The 23,571-nt window shown below is 46.5% G+C and overlaps 1 protein-coding gene across 1 annotated transcript in view; it reads right to left on the bottom strand.

The window, feature by feature from the left end:
- Positions 1–13,541: 13,541 nt before the first annotated feature.
- BLZF1 (basic leucine zipper nuclear factor 1) overlaps positions 13,542–23,571 on the bottom strand; it is a 385,310-nt gene continuing 375,280 nt past the window's right edge. Inside the window, exon 7 of the mRNA XM_044072350.1 lies at positions 13,542–13,825. Coding sequence (XP_043928285.1) covers positions 13,637–13,825 — 189 coding nt within the window. The 3' untranslated portion in view covers positions 13,542–13,636. The remainder of the gene's footprint in view (positions 13,826–23,571) is intronic.

Here is a 23,571-nt window from a genome sequence, read left to right as displayed (position 1 = left end):
GAACATCTGGGATTTTTTTCCAAGTGGATAGAGCAAGGAAAAATGGTATAACAGCCTCTGGATATTATCCTCTGCACCCATGTATCGGAAGTTCTCTGTACCCAGGCTCTCAGATGCAGGGACCAGCAACCCCCGACTGTCTCTAGAGGAAGACAATAGGGCCTCCTTTCAACAGTGCTGAAACATTTTACCAAAAAAAGGAATCTCTCTACCCTTGGTTTTGCAGGCCACCTCTGCTGTGATTGTGGCGTCTCCCATTATAGTTCCCCCCTCTGCCCCTGGGGGAACCACCACCACATGCATCTTGAGAAGACCCTTGGGATTGCCTGAACATTTTCCCACTGATGTGTCGATTCCTTGAAAAGGCTCTTTGAGGAGTGGAAAAATGTACGCCCACAGCAGAAAGGGTTTTCACATCTTTCTCATACCTGTTCAATGTGTCTAACTTTACGACCAAACAAGGACGTGTTGTCAAAAGGAGTACTGATGAATGAAGACAGAGATGCTCAAAATCACATAAGTGCAACCAAGTATGTATCCTTATGGCAATGACTGAATCCACTGCTCTAGTCATTCCTTCAGCTGCATGCGAAATGAACCTCAAGGAAGAGTTAGAAATAGAATTTATGGTGGCCAATTGAAACTCCTGAACCTTTTTAGAAGTGGCTTTTGAGAGGGTATATGAAAGTTCTTTAATCAAATCACTATGTAGTCCGGTGAGATGTGTCAGGTAGTTCAAGGACGGTAAGGCAAAGGTGACGGATACAGAAAGTCACTTCACAAATCTATCCATTGTCCGAGACTCCTTGTTGGGAGGATGGATAAAGGAACTTTCCTCTGCTAGTTCCTTTTTTGTAGCTGCCACCACAACCATGGCATCCATAGGCAAACATGTTCTCCAGAATGGCTTAATCTTGTGGGCAATAATAATTTTGTCTGGTCTCAGGGGGATTGGCTCAATGGAATCAGGGGCCATCCATGCCCGCCGATAAATCAGCTCAATCAGCTCATCAGTGGATGGAGTTACCCAGGAAGTAGATGGGTGGGTACCAAAGGCCTGCAGATACACAGATTCCTCAGACAAATAATTAACCAGAAAGGATGTGAAAATTGCAGCTCCCATCATAGGCGTATGGAAGATGAGCCCCCCCCCCCCCCCCCCGAGAAATAAAGTTTCACTATTTCATCGGTGTGGTTTTGGCTTATTTGCAGTTTCAGATTTTCTTTAGGGATTCATTCATTTGGTGACAACACTGTCAAGATACATAAGAAGCTACTTCAGTAAAATTTCCTAAACTGGAAACAAGTTTTCCTCAGAGAGTCTGATACAGCAGCTCTCTGACAGCAAGGAACAGTCAACCTTCCATGGAATGTTGACTGTTTCCCTCTAATGTGCAGAGAATGACTACCCAGTCTGTAAATTAGAGACAGTATATGCTACTAGGCAAAAGTCTTAGGCAAAGAAAGTACAGTTTTGTACCTACCATAAATGTAGATGTTAGAGTGTTCACACTGCTGCAGTCATTACACTTGGGTTATCCTGCCGTCAGACGGTCCCGCAGTCGGCCAGAGTTCCAAAGTCTTGGTCCAGCGTCGGTTGCTGTCGCTTCTTCCCTGACGTCAGTGCGCCAGGGGTATACAAGATGCATCCAACGCCATTTTCTTCAGTTTTTCTTTCATCCGACGCCATTTTCTTCAGTTTTTCTTGCCCCAGATGTCAGGTGCCCCCAAGTAGGTAGGCAATACATATTGCTAATAAAACATATATATAAAATAAAAATAATATCTTCAGTTACAAGCAAATACACCACAAAGGTTGTATAGGATAGAAAGGTATAGATAAGTCCAGCTAGGACAGAGGGGATGGAGGTAGGGTAACCTGGACTGCTGCAGCAATGTGAACACTCTCAGCATCTACATTTATGGTAGGTACAAAACTGTACTATGTTCATCGGGTTACACTGCTGCAGTCATTACACTTGGGTAGAATCCCAAAGCTAAGGTTGAGTGGCTGGTCTATAAAGAGTTAGGATTGGCTATGAGGCCCTGCAGAAAGTACAGTTTTGTACCTACCATAAATGTAGATGTCCGATAGATATGCAACTGCAGTCCTGACATATGGGTTGTCCTGCCTCAGGCAGCCCTTCGGTCAGCCGGATTCCAAAGTCTGGGTCCGGCGTCGGCTGATGTCGCCTCCTCCACGACGTCAGAGCGGCTGGAGTATAAAGGCATCCGCCGACACCATCTTCTTCAGTGTTTCTTGCCCCAGATGCCAGGTGCCCTCCAAGGAAGGCTAAATTTGTGAATGGATAAGCAAAAAATTCCAGACATGCACAACAGTAATAAACAGATACACCATAATAGATAACCCCAGCTAAAAAGGAGAGGGGGAATGGACCCAAGGAAAAAAGCAGAGGGGTTGGAGGGAGGGAAAACCTGACTGCAGTTGCATATCTATCGGACATCTACATTTATGGTAGGTACAAAACTGTACTATGTCCTTCAAGAATGCAACTGCAGTCCTGACATATGGGTTGAATACCATAGCCAAGCTGGGGTGGTAGGATCTAAGCAAGGGATGGTGTAGCTAAAAGACCCTGCAGGACTGCAGATGCAAAGCCTGCTCGGGATCTGGAGTATAAAGGCAGGTTGTAGTGTCTGGTAAATGTATGCACGGAGCTCCATGTAGCAGCCTCTAGAATGTCCTTTGTAGCCACTCCTCTTAGAAAGGCTGTGGATGTGGCTATAGCTCTGGTTGAGTGTGGCCTAATATTGGCTGGCACACCCTTTCCATGGAAGGAGTAACAGAATCTGATACAGTGTCCAATCCATTTTGAAATTGTTTGTTTGGAGACTGCCTTTCCTTGCACTCCGGCAGCATAGGCTACAAATAGTTGGTCAGAATTCCTGGTGGTCTTTGTTCTGTCCAAGTAGTAGCGTAATTGTCTGTGTATGTCCAAAGTATGTAGCAGCTTTTCCCCTTTATTTTGAGGATTGGGAAAGAAAGTAGGCAGGTGAATTGCTTGATTTAGAGACACCCTGGATATCACTTTTGGCATGAATGAAGGATTGGTCCTTAGAGAAACTCTGTCCTGATGAAAGATGAGAAAGGGAGGTACTGCCATGAGGGCCTGTATCTCCGAGACCCTTCTTGCTGAGGTAACTGCCAACAGGAAGACTGTTTTCCGGGAGAGAAATTGCATTTCTGAAGATGCTGCTGGTTCAAAAGGAGGAAGAGTTAATTTTTCCAAGATGTAGTTGAGGTCCCATGCAGGAACTGGTGGTTTTCTGGGAGGTTTGATATTCTTTATCCCTCTTAGAAACTGTCTTAGCAAGGGATGTGAAAACACAGGTGGGTCACAGTTGTAATTTGCTGAGATTGCTGAAGCATGAATTTTAATGGAAGAATATGAGAGGCCACTATGAAACATTTCTGCCAAGTATTCTAATATCTGAGGTATGTTCATTACTAATGCATCCTGGCCCTTTTTGGCATTCCAGATGATGAATCTCTTCCACTTGGCCGAATAGGTTTTTCTGGTGGAAGGCCTGCATGCTTCCAGCAAGATTTCCTGAACCTTTTCGGAGAGAGGGACATGGGACAAAGTCATGGAACCCTCCAAGCTGTCAGTTGTAATGTTTGCAGGTTTTGATGAACAGTCCTGTAATTGTGTTGAGTTAGGAGCAGAGGCCATTGGGGCAAGGGCCACGGTTTGGTGTGAGTTATGCTCAGTAGCAAGGGATACCAATGCTGCCTCGGCCAGTCTGGAGCTATCAGCATTCCTTTTGGTTGCTCTGCTTTGATCTTCAGTAACACCTTGGTCAGTAATGGTAGAGGAGGGAATGCATAGATTTTTAGGGTATTCCAGCTGAAGGAGAGAGCATCCGTTCTCCAGGCTAGAGGATGGTGTGTCCTTGAGCAGAACCTGTCCAGGTGGTGATTGTGATGAGAAGGAAAGAGATCTATGTCCGGTCTTCCCCATGCAGTTGTTATTTGTGAGAAAATGTGTGGATGCAGTATCCATTCATGTGGATCCACAAAATCTCTGCTCAACCTGTCCACCAGAACATTGTCCTTGCCCGGAACAAACTGGGATTGCAAATGAATGTTCAGTTTCAGGGCCTTTTCCCAAAGAGCCATTGTTAGTCTGCAGAGAGGATACGAGTGAGTGCCTCCTTGTTTGTTTATATACCACATGACCATGGTGTTGTCTGTCCTTATTAGCAGATGGCCCTGTTGAAGAGATTTTCCAAAGGCTTCTATTGCATGCATCACTGTCAACATCTTTTTTTGATTTATGTGCAGAGGCATTTCCGTGGGAGTCCATTGACCTTGAATGCATCTGTCCTCCATGTGTGCCCCCCATCCATGATCTGAGGAGTCTGTTGTAATGGTTTGACTTGCTTGAACTTTGTTGAAAGGCATGCCTTGGATTAAATGGCTTGCTTGAGCCCACCACAAAAATTCCCTTTGCAGGCATGGGATGAGTGGTATTACGTCTTCTAGGTTGTGGCTGTGTTGAGACCATAAGCTTTTTAGGTACCATTGTACCTTTCTCATGTGTAGTCTTGCCAGAGGGATCAGAAGAATGCAAGATGCCATGAAACCCAGGGCCTGCAGGATCTTCCTTGCGGTCAGCTGGGTAACTTTTGCTAGGCTTTTGAAGTAATCTGGTAAATGCTGTTGTTTCTCCTCTGTGAGGAAAGCCATTTGTGATTGTGTGTCCAGGTTTGCTCCTAGAAAAATGATCTTTTGGGATGGCAATAGTCTTGATTTTTGAATGCTGACTGTGTATCCCAAAGCCTGTAGCAACTGAATGACATAGTCGAAGTTTTTTATCAAGGTTTGTTTGCTGTCTGCCTGTATGAGGCAGTCGTCCAGGTAAGGGTATATTTGAATCCCTTGGAGTCTGCAATGTGCAACTACTAATGCCAGGCATTTCGTGAACACTCTGGGCGCAGTAGATAAGCCAAACGGCAATGCTGAGAATTGATAATGCTCTGTTCCTGCAAGAAATCTGAGGTATCTTCTGCAGCTGTGTCTGATTGGGACATGCAGGTATGCCTCCTTGAGGTCCAGAGTAACCAGCCAAGACCCCTTGCCCAGCATGGGAAGGAGTTGCTGTAACGTCAGCATTTTGAATTTTGGCATAATGAGAAAGGTGTTTAGAATGGACAAGTCCAGTATAGGCCTCCATTGCTTTTCTTTTCTTGGAACAAGGAACAGTCTTGAATAGAATCCCTGGCCTTGTTCCTGAGGAGGAACCTTTTCTATAGCTTTTATTTGTAACAGCTTTGAAACTTGCAAGAGAGCCTCTGCCCTTTGATTTTGTGGCAGGTTTGGCATGCCTTGTCTCGTTGGTAAGGTGTGGAAGTGGAACCTGTAACCTCTGTCTATTATGTCCAGAATCCATTTGTCCTTGGTTAAAATGTGCCAGTTCTTTGAGAATAAGGATAATTTTCCGCCTAGAGGTGCTTCTCTTTGAGCCTTGGTAGGCGGAGTGAAAGTCAAGTCATTGTGATTGTCCCTGTGGTGCAGGTGAACTCCCTGCGCCACTTATCTGATTTGGTGGTTGCCACTGGCGGCCCCTGTAGGAGCCTCGGTATTGCCCTCTACCTCGAGCATGCCTATTCTTTCCCCTTTGTAACTTGTCTGAGTCTGGAAAGGACCAATTCTTTGAAGGCCAATTCCTGCTGAATCTGGGGGGCTGAACCTGGAGGAAATCCTTGACAGTCTGTACTGATTTAGCCTTTTCCTCAATAGACTTCAACACATCCTGTGCATTAGCACCGAAAAGCTCCTGTTTTTCCAGAGGTGCATCCAGGAGCTTAACTAACATGGTCTGGCAGTGGCTGTTCTTTCAACCAAGCATGTCTACGTATAACGGCCCCTGTTATGGCTGCCCTACATGAAGCTTCCAATGCATCATAACCAAACTGAAGAAAATGATTGCTAACCTGCTGAGTGTTATGAACCAGATCCTGCAATGCCTTTCTATCTATAGGCTCAGGAGAGGCTAACTTTTTCTGCAAATCATCCATTAAGTAATCCTGGTACTGAAACATATGAAAAAGGCAGTTGAGTGACCTCATGGCAAGGGTGGAAGAGGTATAAACTTTTGCCCCATCTCTCCAGGGACCTAGCTTCCCTGTCAGCGGGCAGAGGGTTTTGGCCGGAAGTAGCCACTGCCTTGGGGCCCTGTGAAATAGTTTCTAGATCCACAGAGTGGGCCTTAAAGAGATGCTTATGGGTTTCAGGGACCCTGTAATATCTGTCAGGCTTGACAGGGGCTGGAGGGAGAGAATCAGGCGAAGCACTGGAGTCTGAGTATACATCATCAAGGACATCCAGCACTGGAGGAATAGCTAAAGGTCTGTGTTGGGGTAGCTTAAGGAAGGTACGTAGCCTTTTCCTGGAGTCAGAAAATTCCTGACCCTGCCACTGAAAATGTTCTCTCATGGAGTGGAGAACTTCACCAAAAGTAATATCCTCTGGAGGGGAGGCGGAGGGAATTGAATCCTCAGCATCCGAGTCCTCATAGGCCTGGAAGGATTCTTCCTGGGTATCTGAGTGCTCTGAATCCCCAGAGGCTTCATATGAAGAGAGGGTGTCTGTCTGCTCAGTTCTAGGCCTTTTATCTGCAGGCGGCTGAGAACCTCTGTCTGGTGGCTGAGAACCCCTGATAAGAGAGATTAGATCTGCAGCAAGAGTCATGATCTGTCTATCAGAAGAGGGGCCCTGAGCAGTAGATTTAGGATGGGCCTTGGCCTGGCTGGCAGCCTTAGCATGTGCAAAGGCCTTGATGGACATGGATACCGGAGGCCTAGCTGCCCCACGTGCAGGGTAACCTTGTCCACAGGAATGGTGTCGGGTAAATCTAGAGCTTCGGTTTCTGGTGGGAAATCAACAACCGGCACCGCTGTAGTCTCCGGGACCGAAGAATGCGTTAAAGCGATGTCGTCAGCCTGGGCCGGTTGAATCACCACTTCCGAAGGGACCGATGCACTCGCGGAGGGCTTGGGCGTGGTATCGGTGGACGACGCGGGCCGAGGATGTCGGTCCCGGTCCTTGCGTTTTTTGGTAGATTGTGCTGTCGGTTGTTCCGACGGCATGATATATGCGAAAGATTCGCCAAAAAAGTCTTCGGCAAGTTCTGCCCGGCGCCTGAGTGTGCGCTTATTAAAGCAAGCACAGGCCGAGACGTCGTGGTCTGGGCCCAGGCAAGGGAGGCAGTAAGAATGGAAGCCCTTATGCGGTATTTGTTTACCACAAGACAAACAATTATTAACTTTTGAAATTTTTTCTGACATCGCCTGAGGCAAGAAAAAATGTTCCCCAAAGGGGTACTTAGCTTTTAGATGACTTCGGTAACTGAAACACAGGAGCTGACCGACCGGCACTTGTGAACTGCTTCTGCTTCGGGCACCGCGCGGCAAGAAAGACTGAAGAAGATGGCGTCGGCGGATGCCTTTATACTCCAGCCGCTCTGACGTCGGGGAGGAGGAGGCGACATCAGCCGACGCTGGACCCATTCTTTGGAATCCGGCTGACCGAATGGCTGCCTGAGGCAGGACAACCCATATGTCAGGACTGCAGTTGCATTCTTGAAGGACATCTGCAGTGGCAAATCCTGCTCTGGATTTAGAGTAAAGAGGCAAGTGGTAATGCATGGTAAAGGTGTGCACTGAACTAAGTTGCAGCCTCCAAAATTTCCTTGGTTGGTACTCCTCTGAGAAAGGCTGTTGAAGTGGCTGTTGCTCTGGTAGAATGTGGCCTAATGTTATTAGGGAATGATTTTCCATGCTGTGTGTAGCGGTAATGAATACAGTGTCCTATCCGTTTGGAGACAGTCTGCTTTGAGATAGCTTTGCCCTGTGATCCTGCAGCATATGCTACAAACAGTTGCTCAGTTTTCCTGAAAGCTTTTGTTTTATCCAAGTAGAAGTGTAGCTGCCTGGGTATGTCCAAAGAGTGCAGAAGTTTCTCCCCTTTATTCTGGAGGTTTGGATAAAAAGTTGGCAAATGGATGGTTTGGTTAAGAGCCACACTAGATACCACCTTTGGCATAAAGGTAGGGTTTGTCCTTAAAGAAACCCTGTCCTGGTGAAAAATTATAAAAGGTTCCACTGCCATTAATGCCTGTAGCTCTGAGACTCTTCGTGCTGAAGTTACTGCCAGGAGCAGAGCTGTTTTCCATGATAAAAATTTTAGATCAGCTGTATTGGCTGGCTCAAAAGGTGGCAGGGTCAGTTTTTCCAAAACAAAATGGAGTTCCCAAGTTGGTGTTGGTGCTCTCCGGGGCAGTCTTATGTTTTTAGCCCCTCTGAGGTACTGCTTTAGCAAGGGATGAGAGAATAAAGGAGGATCCGTGTTGTAATGTGCTGAAATGGCAGAGGCGTGGATCTTAATTGATGAGAAGGATAGGCCTTTGTCCAGCATCTCAGTTAAGTATTGTAAAATCTGAGGAATGTTTGGGACAAGAGGGTCAAGGCTTTGAGCCTGGTTCCAGGCGCAGAATCTCTTCCATTTTTCTGAGTAAGATTTCCTGGTGCTAGGCCTCCTGGCCTCCAAATGACATCCATAACAGCTTTAGAGAGAGGTGTTGCCTGTTTGACTAATGAATCTGCCATGCAGCCAGGTTTAGGGTTTTGAGCTGACCGTGCAGGATCTGATTGTTTTGTTGAGTCAGAAGGTGTGAAATTTGAGGCAAAATCCATGGTGGGCCTTGAGCCAAATTCTTTAAGATTGGGTACCAGTGCTGGCGTGGCCAGTCTGGAGCAATCAGGATCATCTGTGGTTTTTCTTGTCTGGCTTTTAGGAGTACCTTTGAAAGGAGAGGCAGTGGTGGGAAGGCATAAACTTTTAGGCTTTTCCAGCTGAACAAGAGAGCATCCACTTTCCATGCTTGTGTGTGGCAAGTCCTTGTGCAGAATTTTTGTAGTTGGCAATTCAGTGGGGAGGCAAAAAGATCTATGTCTGGGTATCCCCATTTCTGCGTTACCATGCTGAAGATTTGTGGATTCAATTTTCATTCGTGAGGGTCCATGATATTTCTGCTTAGATAGTCTGCCAGAGTATTTTTCTTTCCTGGCAGGAATTGTGCTTGCAGATGAACTTGATAAGTTAGAGCTGTGTTCCACAAGATCATGGCTTGCCTGCATAGGGGATAAGAGCTTGTTTATGTACCATATTACTGTGGTGTCGGTCTTTAATAATAATTGTCCTGGATGCAGAAGGTCCGTGAAAGCTGTTAGGGCATTTTGAACAGCCAACATCTCTTTTCGATTGAGGTGAAGATGCATTTGGTCTGTGGTCCACTTGCCCTGAATACATTTTCCTGCCATGTGTGCTCCCCAGGCGTAATCCGAAGCATCTGTTGTTAGAGTCTGCCTGGCTGTGGGTAGAGTGAAAGGCTGACCCTAGTTGAGGTGACATGCCTGTGCCCACCATCGAAACTCCTGTTGTAGGCAGGGAATTATTGGTATTACTGCTTCTAAATTGTGAGAGTGTTGAGTCCAAACACTTTTTAGGTACCATTGTAATTTCCTCATATGCAGTCTGGCATATGGAATTAGTAGTATGCAGGATGCCATGAATCCCAGGGCCTGCAGAATTTTTCTTGCAGGGAGATGGGACTTTTTTGCCAGTAATTGAAAATATTGAGTCAGTTGTCCTTGTTTGTCTGGCGTGAGATAAGCCATCTGGGCCATTGTATTTAAGCTGGCAACCAGGAATATTATCTGTTGTGAGGGCACTAGTTTTGACTTCTTTTCATTTACTGTGTACCCTAGAGAAACTAGCAACCTTTTTACAAATGCAAGATGCTTTAGAAGAATGTCCTTTGTCTCTGCTTGAATGAGGCAGTCGTCCAGGTATGGATATATTTGAATTCCTTTTTGTCTGCAAAATGCAATTACTGGTGCCAGGCACTTTGTAAAGACCCTGGGCGCAGTAGATAAGCCAAAGTGCAGTGCAGAGAATTGGTAGTGCATTGTACCAGCTTTGAATCTGAGGTATCTTCTGCAATTTTGTCTGATAGTGACATGCAGGTATGCTCTGAGGTCCAGAGTAACAAGCCAAGCCTTCTTGCCCAGCATGGGAAGAAGCTGCTGTAGTGTCAACATCTTGAATTTCGGAACATCCAGGTAAGTATTTAGAGTTGAAAGGTCTAGTATGGGTCTCCAGTCTTTGTCCTTTCTGGGGACCAGGAAGAGTCTTGAGTAAAATCCTTGTCCTAGTTCCTGCTTTGGTACTTTTTGAATAGCTCTCATGTCCATGAGGGCTGAAATTTGTTTTTGAGCCTCTGCCCATTGATTTTGTGGCAGGTTTGGCATTCCTTTTAGCCTTGGTAAAGTGTGAAAGTGGAACCTGTAACCTTGAGACACAATATCCAGAACCCATATGTCTTGGGTGATTGTTTGCCAATTTTGAGAAAAAAGTGCTAGTTTTCCCCCTAAGGGGGCTGCCAAAAGTGAAGTGCTTGGTGTACGAAGGGGGAAGTCATTGGGACCGTTTCCTGTAAGGTTGAGACTTGTCCTCACCTCCTTTTGGGGTTGGGGTTGAGGTACCCCACTGTCGTTGTCTGTTAGAGCCTTGGGGGTGAGATCTGCCTCTTGGGCGTCTGTATCTGCCTCTCTGTGGCCTGTCTGACACTGGAAAGGACCATTTTTTTGTAGGCCAATTTCTGATAAATCGAGGTGGTAAGAAATCTTTGACTGTTTGCATATATTTAGCTTTATCCTCCATTTTTTTTAACACCTCTTCTGCCTTGACACCAAACAAGGTATCATGCTGTAAAGGAGCATCCAATAATTTTGCTTTAACATGATCAGGTAAACTCTGTTCTTTTAACCAAGCATGTCTTCGAATCACAGAACCTGTAACTGCGGCTCAACAAGAGGCCTCTAAAGAATCAAAACCAAATTGCAGAGTATGTTTTCCCACCTGTTCAACTGCATGCAATAAATCCTGCATTTCTTTATAGTCAGGAGCTTCTGAGCTTGCAGGCATTTTCTGTTTTAACTGAGCCATTAAATGTTGTTGGTACTTAAGCATGTGAAACTGGCAATTTAAAGCCCTTACTGCTAAAGTTGCAGAAGTGTAAACTTTCTTCCCCTATCTATCCAATGCTCTAGAATCTCTGTCAGAGGGGACTGGATTTTTTGCAATGGAAGCCTTAACCCCTTTGGGACACTGGGAAATTGTTTCTGGATCAGCAGAAGGGTTTTTATAGAGAAACTTGTGAGAGTCAGGGACTCTATAATACCTATCTGGCTTGGCTGGTGCAGGGAGCAAAGAATCAGGAGATAAGCTGGATTCAGAGAGGACATCATCCACAACATCTAACACAGGCGGAATAGCCAGGGGCCTGTGCTGAGGCAATAAAAGGAAGTCCCTGAGCCTTTTCTTGGATTCTGAATAATCCTGACTTTCCCAATGGAAATGCTCCCTCATGGTATGTGAAGTTTCCCCAAAAGAATAATCCTCGGGAGGAGAGGCTGAAGGGATCTTCAGCATCAGAGTCCTCATAGAGGGGTAGAGAGTATCCCTGGTCTGAAGAGGAATCGGAGAAAATAGAAACCTGATCAGAGGAATCATAGTCTGTATCCTGCCTAGGCCTTTTCTCAGGAGGGGGATGGGAACCCCTGATTAGAGTAATGAGGTCTTCGAACATTTTAAGCACCTGTTTCTTGGGCATGCAGGACTATCCAGGAGGATGCTGTACTTGCTTCTTTGTCTTTAATGGTGTTTTTGTCTTGACTGTTGCTTTAATGGTAAGTTGTGAAGGTCTGAAAACACCCTCAGAAGCCGATGCCTGCTCAGCGGCTCTGGACCCATCTGAGAGATTAGTTTCCGTAGGCCCAATACCTTAAGTTTCCAGAGGCCTAGTTGTCTCCACGTGGGAGTCGGAGGCAGCCTGTGGCTCTGAGGTAGTGGGTGTCAGGGGCTGCGAAAGCGCCTCACTGAGAACCAGTGAGTGGCCTAGAAGAGTCTTTGTCATCGGTTTTGGACATCGGATGCCTGTCTTTATCCTTGTCTTTGCATTTTTTCAGAATTGCAGTCGTCTGTTGATCTGACGGCATAGTATAATTGAACCTTCTGCCAAAGTAGTGCAAAGCAAAATCAAAACGTCTTTTTATAGTGCGTTTGTTAAATCTATCACAAAACCGACAACTAGTGACGTTGTGATCAGGGCCTAGGCATGGAATACAGTAAGAGTGGAAGTCCTTATGAAGTATTTGCTTCCCACAAGAAATACAATTAACTTTTTCTGACATCAGTCTGAGGTAAGAAAAAAGTTTCCCCATCGGGGTACTTAGCTTTATTGAAGACTTTGGATCTGAAATTCGACTTTGAAAATCTCAGGAGTCGGCCGACCGGCACTTGCGAACTGCTTTTGCTTCGGGCACCGCGCGGCAAGAAAGACTGAAGAAAATGGCGTCAGAAGCATCTTATATACCCCTGGCGCACTGACGTCAGGGAAGAAGCGACAGCAACCGACACCAGACCAAGACTTTGGAACTCTGGACGACTGCGGGACCGCCTGACGGCAGGATAACCCAAGTGTAATGACTGCAGCAGTGTAACATGATGAACATCAAGTCCAGACAAAGGGTTAACCTAAACGTCCTACTGTGAATGTAAGAACTGATGACACATTTACATTACAGTGATCACTGTGCTACACTGCTTCAGTATAAGTAGGCATCTACTTGCAAATGTACTAAAGTAGGACAGAAACGGTTAAAAGTATTAAGGCTTTCTCAGAAAAAAAAAACAGTTAAGATACCGTTTATGTGAGCTTCTCTCAAGGGAATTTCAAAATTCTATTATAAGTGTTTTATTAACATAATAATAATAATAATAATAATAATAATAAATACAAATATACTCAAATGTTTTTAAAGCATTTCATACACCAGTTACAAAACATTTTAATATATTTGAATTGAAATACTAATACTGAATTTTCATCATCTACATCATTTAATATAAAATTTAACCATTTATTCTGCAATATAAAGCACATTTTTGCTAAGCAAGATTATACTTATTCACAGTTCTCAAAAAGGCGTACATGATTGTGAAATGCAGGCAGTGAACGTATGCAAAACACATGCACGAACACATACACATATATATGTATGCAGACACAAACGTGTGTGCACATACACAAATTTGTGTATATGCATATATATATATATATATATATATATATATATATATATATATATATATATATATATATATATATCCATGCATACTTATACAGAATGAAATACCTTTGAGTGAAATCTAAACATATACAGAAGATGAAATGCCTTTTTTTTTTTTTTTTTTTTTTGAGTCAAACCTCAAAAAATGCAACAGGTTTCAATAAGAAGTTAAAGAATGGATGCATAATACTTGTTCTTACTTCGGCACTCATTATGGTTGGTTAAGGACAGTCAGCTAACTTGGCTTCAGCTTTACAGCAATGAGAGAGACTAATGGAGCTGTAATTGTAAACCTGAATGTCCACCAATAAAAGTAACAGCACTACAGTCTACCCGTTTATTTTTTTAATTTTATGCAGCAATATTTTAAAGATTAAAAAAATATTGTAAACATGTTAAGAATAACTTGCAATGCATATTACAGAACAATCAGTTCACCAGAGCATCGAGTGCAGCAGTTAAATGTAATATTCTCATAATTGGTATATGGATGAAATCTTCCAATACTCTTTCTGGGGGAAAGGAAAGGAGGTACTGAAGATGCAGAAAATGATTTTTCTTCTGAGAACTGTTGCTTACAAGTAACTGGATCTAGTTTCCTTAAAACCTGTGAAAATGAATAAAATAATCATGAATGTCTACTTACCATATGTACATCCTACAGCATCTGGGCAAACTACAGCTGACTAACAAGATAAACATTACTCTGACACACAGTGTTACGTCCTTCAAACATAAAACTTAATGAACTGAAAGTGCAACTTAATTCATGTGAAACTTTCTCTTCTAAGCAATAACTGTGCAATACATAAAGCTTTATGCTGAATTCTCTCTCTCTACCATAATTAGAAGTTATGTACTTACCATAACGTTCCATCTGAGTAGGTGGATTCATTTGTCTGCAACCTGTGGGTATGGATCCGATATCGGATCCGAACCGGCATGGTTTATCCAGCTATGGATCCGAGCTCCTAGCTCCTCCCCTCACCCATAATGCCCTGCTCTCCCTACATGACCTCAGATCGAGTTTGCCCTGCACCAACTACCCTAACCAAAGGGTAACACACCCTATGCAGGAAACTGACAAGGCCAGGGGGATAGGAGGGCGGATGGTTGCAGACACGAATCCACCTACTCAGATGGAACGTTATGGTAAGTACATAACTTCTAAATCTGAAGTAGGAGAATTCATTTGTCAGCAACCTGTGGGACAGAGTCCCCAGCTACCTGAATCTTGGGTGGCCATCATGGAAGGATATTCCGGAGCACCGCGGTGCCAAAGGATGCTCTACCTCTAGAAGTGACGTCCAGCTTGTAATGAGTAATAAAGGTATGAAATGAAGCCCAAGTGGCTGCTGAACAAATGTCATCCAGAGGAACCGTAGACTTAAAAGCCGCTGAAATAGAGACAGACCGGGTCGAATGAGCATGGACTCCCTCCGGTGCGGGCCTCCCAGAGGCTTGGTACGCCAACAGAATACACTGAGAAATCCAGCGTGACAAAGAGACTTTGGAAATTGGTTTACCCAGATTGAATTTGGCAAAAGAAATGAACAACTGGTCTGATTGTCTATGACCAGCTGTCCTATGAAGGTAAAAACAAAGCTGCCTGTGAACATCCAAGGAATGCAGCTTGTATTCACCTTTGTTTTGATACTTCGGGAAGAAAACAGGGAGGTTGATGGACTGATTAATGTTAGCTTCCGAAGCTACTTTAGGAAGAAAGGAGGGATTGATCCTGAGGTACACCCGGTCCGGATGAAAAATCAAATAAGGCGGTTTCATGGACAGGGCGTGAAGCTCTGAAACTCTCTTAGCCGAAGTAATGGCTACCAAAAAAGCGGTCTTAAAGGACAAGTGTTTAAGATCGACTGTGGCCGCAGGTTCGAAGGGGGGAGCGGTCAAGGCCTGAAGTACCAAGGAAAGATCCCACGGGGGAACCATTTCTTTGACAGGGGGTCTGAGCAAAAAGGTGCCTTTTTAGGAAGGTTTTGCATAACTTAGCCGACATAAGAGGCCCTGAATCGTGTCCAACATGGTAATGCAACATGGCCGCCAGCTGAACTTTAACCGTGGAACTACTGGCGCCATCCTTAAAGAGAGTAGTAAGGAAGTCTAGAACCAAAGGAAGGGGAATCGTGAAAGGATCTAGGCCTTGCTGCTCTGCCCAAATGGAGGAACGCTTCCATTTACTGCGGTAAATTTTTCTGGTAGAGGGCTTGTGGGCTGCTACCAGAATGGCCTTAACTGGCGACGAGATACCGGGAGTCCTGATTAGGAGTGGAACTGGAGCAGCCAAGTAGTCAGCTTCAGGTTGTCCAGGTTCGGAGTTGGCAGGTTCGACGGGTGTGATATCAGATCCAGAATGGGATCTAGAATCCAAGGTGGATTCACTGAATGAGACCTTAGGTAAGGGAACCAGATCTGTCGAGGCCAGAACGGGGCAATGAGGATCATTCTGCACCCCAACCGAGAGGCTTTCTGAAGTACTTGTAGCATCAGAGGTAGAGGGGGGTATGCGTAAAGAAGACCGGGAGGCCAAGCATGCACCAGAGCATCTCTCGGAGAATCCCCTGGGGGGGGGGGATTAGAGCGAAAAAACTGTCGCACTTGGCGTTTAAAGGAGAAGCAAAGAGATCGCAACAGGGACTCCCCCACTGTGCAAAGATACGTTTTGCTACTTGAGAATTGAGAGACCACTCGTACGGGGAGAGAATGGTGCGACTGAGCTTGTCCGCTAGGATGTTGGTCCGACCCGGAATGTGCGTTGCGATGAGAAAGCGGTTGGTGGAGATCGCCCATTCCCACACTCTCATGGCTTTTCGACATGAGGGGTAAGACCTGGTTCCCCCCTGTTTGTTGATGTACCAGACCACCGACATGTCTGATTGAATCGCAATTGTTCCCAGGGGAAGGAGGGCCTGAAGTGCTTGCAACGCCGAGAGCACCGCCCTCATTTCCAGAACAGTGATATGCAGGGAGGTCTCTGAATCGCTCCACGTGCCTTGGACCATCCGCCAAAATGCCCCCACCCGAGGCGGGAAGCGTCCGTGGTCACCGTGGCGAGAGGGGGGGATGCACAAAAGGGGCGGCCCCTGTGGAGGTCCAGAGAATGGAGCCACCACAAGAGAGACTGCTTGCAAGCCTTGCTGATTGCAATGGGATGATACAGGGGGAGGGAGAGAAATGACCATTGCACCTGAAGTGTCCATTGAAGCACCCGCATGTTCAAGCGGGCGTGCGGAAGAAGAGTAATCGCTGCCGCCATAGACCCTAGCGCCCTCGGGATCAATTCCGCAGGTGATGAGCTGGAGTGAAGGATGGCCCGCACCTGGAGTCGCAGATTTCGAACCCTGTCGGTTGTCAGAAAGGCTCTTAAATTTCTCGTATCTAACCTGCCTCCTATAAATTCTATTGTTTGAGTAGGGACCAGGTTGGACTTCTGTATGTTTACCGTGATGCCTAGCTTGGGAGCTAGACGAAGGAAGGAGTCTCTTGCCAAAGAGAGTAGATGCCTTGTTGGAGTGGTGAGAAGCCAGTCGTCTAGGTACGGAAAGACCTGCACCCCCCTGAAGCCTCAGGTGGGCCGCAACAACTGCTAACACTTTGGTGAACACCCTGGGGGCTGTGGTGAGACCAAAGGGAAGGACCCTGAACTGGTAGTGACTGGCTCCCAGCCGGAAGTGAAGAAACCTCCTGGATCGTCTGTCCATCCGAATGTGGTAGTACGCGTCCTTGAGGTCTATAGAGCACATCCAGTGATTCTCCCCTAGAAGGGGGAGGATGGACTGCAAAGTGACCATCCGGAACTTCTCTTTGGGAACTGACAGGTTCAACAGGGACAGGTCTAGAATGGGTCTGAGGTCCCCCATCTTTTTTGGCACTAAAAAGAACCTGGAGTAGAACCCTGATCCGATCTGGTCTGGGGGGACGGGCTGGATGGCTCTTTTTCTCAGCAGATGGCCAATTTCTGCTGAAGCGGCCTCCCTCTGATCGGGTGGAACATCGGGGAGGATTTTTAACTTTGGGAGATGAATAAAGGGGATCTTGTAACCTCTGGATATAATCCGGAGTACCCAGCGGTCCAATGTAATGGACTCCCATGCCGCTAGGTGCTCCGAGAAACATCCCCTGACTGCCTCCAGAGTGGAGCAGCCGGGCAACCCCTCAGGGTTGCTGCTTGGGCCGTTCAGAGAAAGGATCCCTGGACCCAAAGTTCCTGGGAGCCCCTCTGCCCCTAGGGCAGCGTCCTCCCTGTCCTCCTCTGCTGCGGAAGGACTGGTTGTCCGGAGCGGGTTGGGAATGCTGCGACTTCCGGAACCACATCTTCTTCTGGCCCTTTTGGTTCCTAGAGTAGGACCTCTGGGGCACAGAGAAGTGGACTCTGACGGCAGACAGCATCTTCCCGTCCTTCTCGCTCTGAACCAAGGTATCGCGAACCATCTTGCCAAAAAGGGCAGACCTGTCAAAGGGGGCGTTCGCGAAAGACGCCTTGAAGGGCTCTGTAAAATCGCAGTGGCGGAGCCAGGCCTGCCGTCTTGTGACTAGGCCCGCTCCTGCAGCTCTAGCGGCTCCCTCGGTAGCGTGGGAAAGTAACCGCATAGAGGTGTTAGTCACCGAACGAAGAGTGGCCATACGGGTGGAGTGCATAAGTTTGTCCTCCTCCGACATGGACTCTGGGGGGGAAGCAACGTATTCCTTGATAAGATCGCGCTGCATCCTGATGAAGTGTGCCAAAATAGTTGAGTGCCCTCACTGAGAAGGTCGGTGAACTAAACATTCGCTTCCCCAAATGGTCCATCATCCGAGACTCCTTGCTCGGGGGATGGACTGAGGGACTCTCCTGGGCAAGTTCCCTCTTAGTGGCTGCTGCCGACAACATGGCATCTACCGGGGATCCCTTACTCCAGTGGGCACGGTCAGCAGGGGGGCTAAGGATCCTGTCGGACCTCTTAGGGATTGGCTCCACGGTGTCCGGTTCCTTCCACACCCTGGTGGTAATAAGGTCCACCAGGGGGTCGGCAGGAGGGGACACCCAAGAGGTAGATGGGCCCGCTTCAAATGCCTCCAAGAACACTGACTCATCTGAGGAAGACTTTGGGGCAGACCACCCACCTCAAATTCATTTCCGTGATGTCTCCGAAGGAGACATCCTCAGGGGATGATCTTGGGGAGCATTCCCCTTCCTCCAAGTCAGTGTCTTCAGTCAAAGACTCGGGGGAGTCTATGTGCCTCCTCTTGCACGAATGCTTGCGAGGTGCTTCCTCGGGGGGGGGGGCCGTCTGAGGAGCCCTCACCAGCAATGTCCAGAACCGCAGGAACTGCTTGGGGCAGTGAAGCGTGCTGTCCCAGTGGCCGGGTGATGGAAGCCTGGCCCAGAGCAGATGGAGTGTGGAACGGAGCCGAAGCAAGGGCCGGGGGGTCCGGATGCCCTCAACAGAGCCCTCTCCACTACATCAAAAGCCGATGGGGAGCCAGCCTCGACAATAGGATCCGAAAGTCGGCTCCCCCTCGAATCCGATGAGCGGATCGGAGCCGGGGCCGAGCCCCTCAGATCCGAGGGACCAGTGTGCTCCGACAAGGACGGCGCCGAAGGCACACTGAGTCCCTCAGATTCGAAGCTCGGGCCAAGGCTCCGAGAGGTCGGATCCGACAGACTCGAGGGCAGGGTCGGATCCGAAGTACCCAGTACTGTCGGCACCGACCCACCCCCGGCTCAGATGCTGCCCGGCTCCGAGCGCTCCGAACCCGGGTAGCGGGTCGGAGAAGGAGCAATGGGCTTAAAAAATGGGGTTGAGCTCCCAGGCAGGAGCACTCCCATCTGCATCTGGGCCTGGATGAACCTTCGCATCATCCGGTCCAGATCAGCATCGGAGAGGCTGTAAGTAGACCTCGACGAGGCTACCGAGGTAGGCCTCGAGTGCCGCCTTGATAGCCTCGACGGAGGTCGGGTCTCCTCATCCTCAGGCTCCGGTGAAAAGCACGGGGACCGGAGCCGAGGAGGGGAGAGCCAGCAGCCAGAGAGGCCGGAGGAGAAGCTCAGCAGCGGGCCGAAACAGAGGTCTCGCCCGCCGCTTGTGGTGTTTCTCTCTGGTCCTTTTTCCTGGCTTCCTCTCCTCCGACCCTTTGGCGGAGTTTGAATCCCGGGTGGAGGAGGGGGAGCAGGCAAGGCAGGGACTGCCGAAGCAGTGACCACCAAGGGGGCGGGGGCCGAAGCAGAGTCTGGGGGCAAGAGTCCTGCCAAGACTAGCTTCGACCTCCGCTCCTTCAATGCCCTGGGGTTGAGCCCTGCACAGATTGAACACCCTGAAGTGAGGTGTTCAACCCCAAGGCATCGAATGCACCGAGTGTGGCCATCAGCAGGGGAAAGCTTATGGCCACACTCGGTGCACTTGAAAACACAGCCTTTGGGGCCTCAGACATTACTATTTTTTTTTTTTTTTTAAAATAGTAAAGTAAACTAAAAAACACTCACACAAAGGCCCCAAAGAAACACACACACCAACTACGCAGCCAGCGAGGGGAGGGTAAACATAAATTAAATTAACCTAAAAATTATAAAAATAGAAGGGGAACCTATATCTTTCACACAAATTGAAAGTTTAAAACAATTTTAAACACCCTTTAACAAGAAAACATCAACTTAGCTTTAGGAGCTCAGAAGACCAGCCTACACCATGCGCGGCAAACTAGATCTGAGGTCATGTAGGGAGAGCAGGGCATTATGGGTGAGGGGAGGAGCTAGGAGCTCGGATCCATAGCTGGATAAACCATGCCGGTTCGGATCCGATATCGGATCCATACCCACAGGTTGCTGACAAATGAATTCTCCTACTTCAGATCTTCTGTTTTTCAAATGATTTCTACTCCTGGCTATGTTTGTCCATTTAAATGAAAGAAATCAGATGTTTCAGATGCCTCTGCCTGGCATGCCATCAAGCTAGGAAGAAAAAGGTTTACTACTTACCCAACTTGAGATAATTCTCTATTTGTAAATGCAACAAGAGTGTATGTTGATCACTGTACATGTACATATTAGTTCAAAGCCTGTGTCTATATTTTTACTGTTCATCAGTGGAGAACGTACCACAATAGAAATAAGACACGACAGGCCATATGTTCAGATGTTAAACTTAAAGCCACTATTACTGCCAAGATTCACCCACGCAGCATAAGTTTTAGCATAAGTTCAGGTGTTAACCACACATGCACTGATTATAAGAATGACCTGCTACAAACACAATGAAAACCGTGCAAAAGGCTCTTGCTGTCCTATAAAATGATGGAATACATGGGTATGATTTTACCAGTGTCACGTGAAACTGAACAGTGGAGATGGGGAGGATTCTCTTTGCCCTAAGGTTGCAAACTTGGGAGTCTGCAAATTTTAAGAACCAGGGGTGCATACAGTGCAGATCCCATGGGGGGGGGGGTGTAAGGGGTATTGTTCCCCTTCAAAAATTCTTTATTATTCATGGCCTATTGTTGCACGATGTAACCTTTAACTACAAATCCTAAAATAACATGTAGACATATAGATGCAAAACTTAAAAGGAATGGAAATTGGCAAAAACATTTTAAGTAAGCTCATTGAATCATGTTTGTATTTCAATTACAAATGTAAAAACAGCCTGGACTTTAGAAAGCTTGTGATGTTTCACTTGGATGGACATCTTCTCTGATTGCTCTGTAAGGTTAAGGTATATTACATTTATTACAAAATGATTTCAAGCAAATTCTACATACTTGATGTGTTACAGTATCATCATGTACACAGTGATGGGAGAAGAAATGGAGAAAATGGGAGTGAATATAAGGGAAGGAATAATCAGCACTACTGAACGAGAGGTTGCCATCCAACTAAGTGATCATGATGATAGCAAAAAGATGATCTGACTTTATTAAAATATGTGGGCACTTTGTCAGAAGAGTTAAGCAGGATTTGAGGTATTTCATGGGGTTGCTGGCTGGAAATATTTAAAACAACTACACAGTTGATGAATGCATATTTTTACACCCGCTGAATGTTGCCATGGAACATGAAAAAGTCTCTGAGAAAGTACTGAATACTCACAAGAAGACAGTTTGTCTGGATCAGCAGCTGGTATTAACAGATGACAAAGCTCAGAAAGAAAGTTGAAAGTGGTTAGTATACTGGAAGCTGAAGGAGAACATCTGTAGGGCTTTGACGGTGCCTTGCACTGGTTTCACAAAGTAGTATGATATGTTAAATCTGTCTGAAAGAAAACATGGTAAATCAAAGATGTTTTTAGTTTACCATGTGTCTTTTATGAAAGGGAAAAAGAAGTTATGTACTCACCATAGGTGTTCTTCATTTGTCTTCCACCTGTGGGTTCCCGGATCCATTTCGGATCTGACTCTGCCACATATCCAGCACCTGATCCAAGCTCAAAGCTCCTCCTTCTACACATAATGCTCCTGTCTCCTTCTTCCCTTCAGATCGAGTTTGCTGCCCAATCTAGTACTCTCACCCGACCCAACAGAACCTTGTCCCTATGAAAAACCATCAACAAGGATAAGGACAAGGAGGAGGAGCAACCAACTGTTGACACAAGGCTGGGGGAAGGAGGGAGGAACAGATGAAGACAAATGAAGAACAACTACTCAGATGGAACACTATGCTGAGCACTTAACTTCTTTATCTGAAGTAGTTGTCTTCATTTAGTCTTCAACCTGTGGGACACAGTCCCCAGCTACTAAACACCTAGGAGGCCCTCATGGAAGGATATTCCAGAGCACGGCGGAACCAAAAGATGCCATGTTCCTGGATACAATGTCCAATTTATAATGTGAGATAAAGGTATGAGAAGAGGACCAAGCAGCAGCAGAACAAATATCGTCTAATGAAACTCTGGACCAAAAAGCTGCTCAAGTGGCCATAGATCTGGTGGAATGTGCTTTCACATGACTTTTTGGCGGGGAAATCCCTCTAACAGAATATGCCCAAATGATAAATTGCGAAATCCAACAGGCGATAGTAACTTTAGAGATTGGTTTCCCTAAAAAGGGTTTGGAGCAAGAGATGAAAAGTTGGTCAGATTTACAAAAGGTTTTTGTCCTGTGCAAGTAGAAACGCAACTGTCTGGGCACGTCTAATAAATGCAATTTATATTCTCCCTTATTTTGAAAGTTTGGAAAGAAGACCGGGAGATTGATCACCTGATTAATGTTAGCCTCTGAAGCTACTTTAGAAAAAGATGGGTTAGTGCGCAAGGACACCCTGCCCTTATGAAATATATAAAAGGCTTTGATCGACAAAGCCTGAAGTTCTGAAACTCTCCTGGCAGAAGTGATCGCTACTAAGAACACAGTCTTCCAGGATAGAAATTGCAGATCCACTGAAGCTGCAGGTTCAAAGGAGGGGTGAAACTAAGGCCTGAAACACTAATGCAAGATCTCATTGGTGGTGTAGGGTCCTTCACCAGGGGTCGAAGAAGAAAGGCACCTTTGAGGAAGGCCTTGCAAAGCTTTGATGATGCTAAGGAAGCCATATTATCCCCCATATGATAACTGGAAATTGCAGCAAGTTGAAACTTGACTGTGGAAAAACTAGCACCTTGTTGAAAAATTCCAGTTAAAAATTCCAGTACAGTGGAAACAGGGGCAGTGAAAGGATCTAGTGCATGTTGCGAAGCCCAGATCAAAAACAATCTCCATTTACTGGAGTATATCTTTCTGGTGGAAGACTTATGGGATGCCACCAGGATTCTTTTGACAGGAGAGGAAAGGCCAGGAGTCCTGACTATCATGGGAACTGGAGCAGCCAAGCAATGAGCTTTAGACTGACCAGGTCTGGATGGGAATCCCTGAGGGATGAGAGATGAGATCTGGAACAGGATCCCACACCCATGCTGGAGCCACCAGATGAGACCAGAGAGAGGGAAACCATACTTGGCGAGGCCAGAATGGGGCAATGAGGATTACTATGCTCCTCAGCCTGCGGGCTTTCTGAAGGAATTTTGGTATTAAGGGAAGAGGAAGATAAGTATACAGAAGATCAGGGGGCCAAGCATGAATCAGAGTGTCTCTGAGAGCTTCCCCCGCAGGGGGGTTCAGAGCGAAGAACTTGCTGCATTTTGCACTAGAAGGAGAAGCAAAGAGATTGCAGCAAGGCTGACCCCACTTGTGAAAGATCCGTTCTGCTACTGAAGGAATCAGAGACCACTCATAAGGCATCAGAATGGATCTGCTGAGCCTGTCCGCTAAAATGTTGGATCTCCCCAGGATGTGCGCTGCCACCACAAAACGGCTGGTGGAGATCACCCACTCCAACACTCTCATGGTGACATATGGGATAAGATCTGGTTGCCCCCTGCTTGTTGATGTACCAGA

This window comes from Protopterus annectens, chromosome 5.part0 (assembly GCF_019279795.1).
Source record: "Protopterus annectens isolate FY-2018-M chromosome 5.part0, PAN1.0, whole genome shotgun sequence".
Lineage (NCBI taxonomy): Eukaryota > Metazoa > Chordata > Ceratodontiformes > Protopteridae > Protopterus > Protopterus annectens.
The sequence above is the reverse complement of the archived record's forward strand: the minus strand, read 5'-3'. Positions and strand labels throughout refer to the sequence as shown.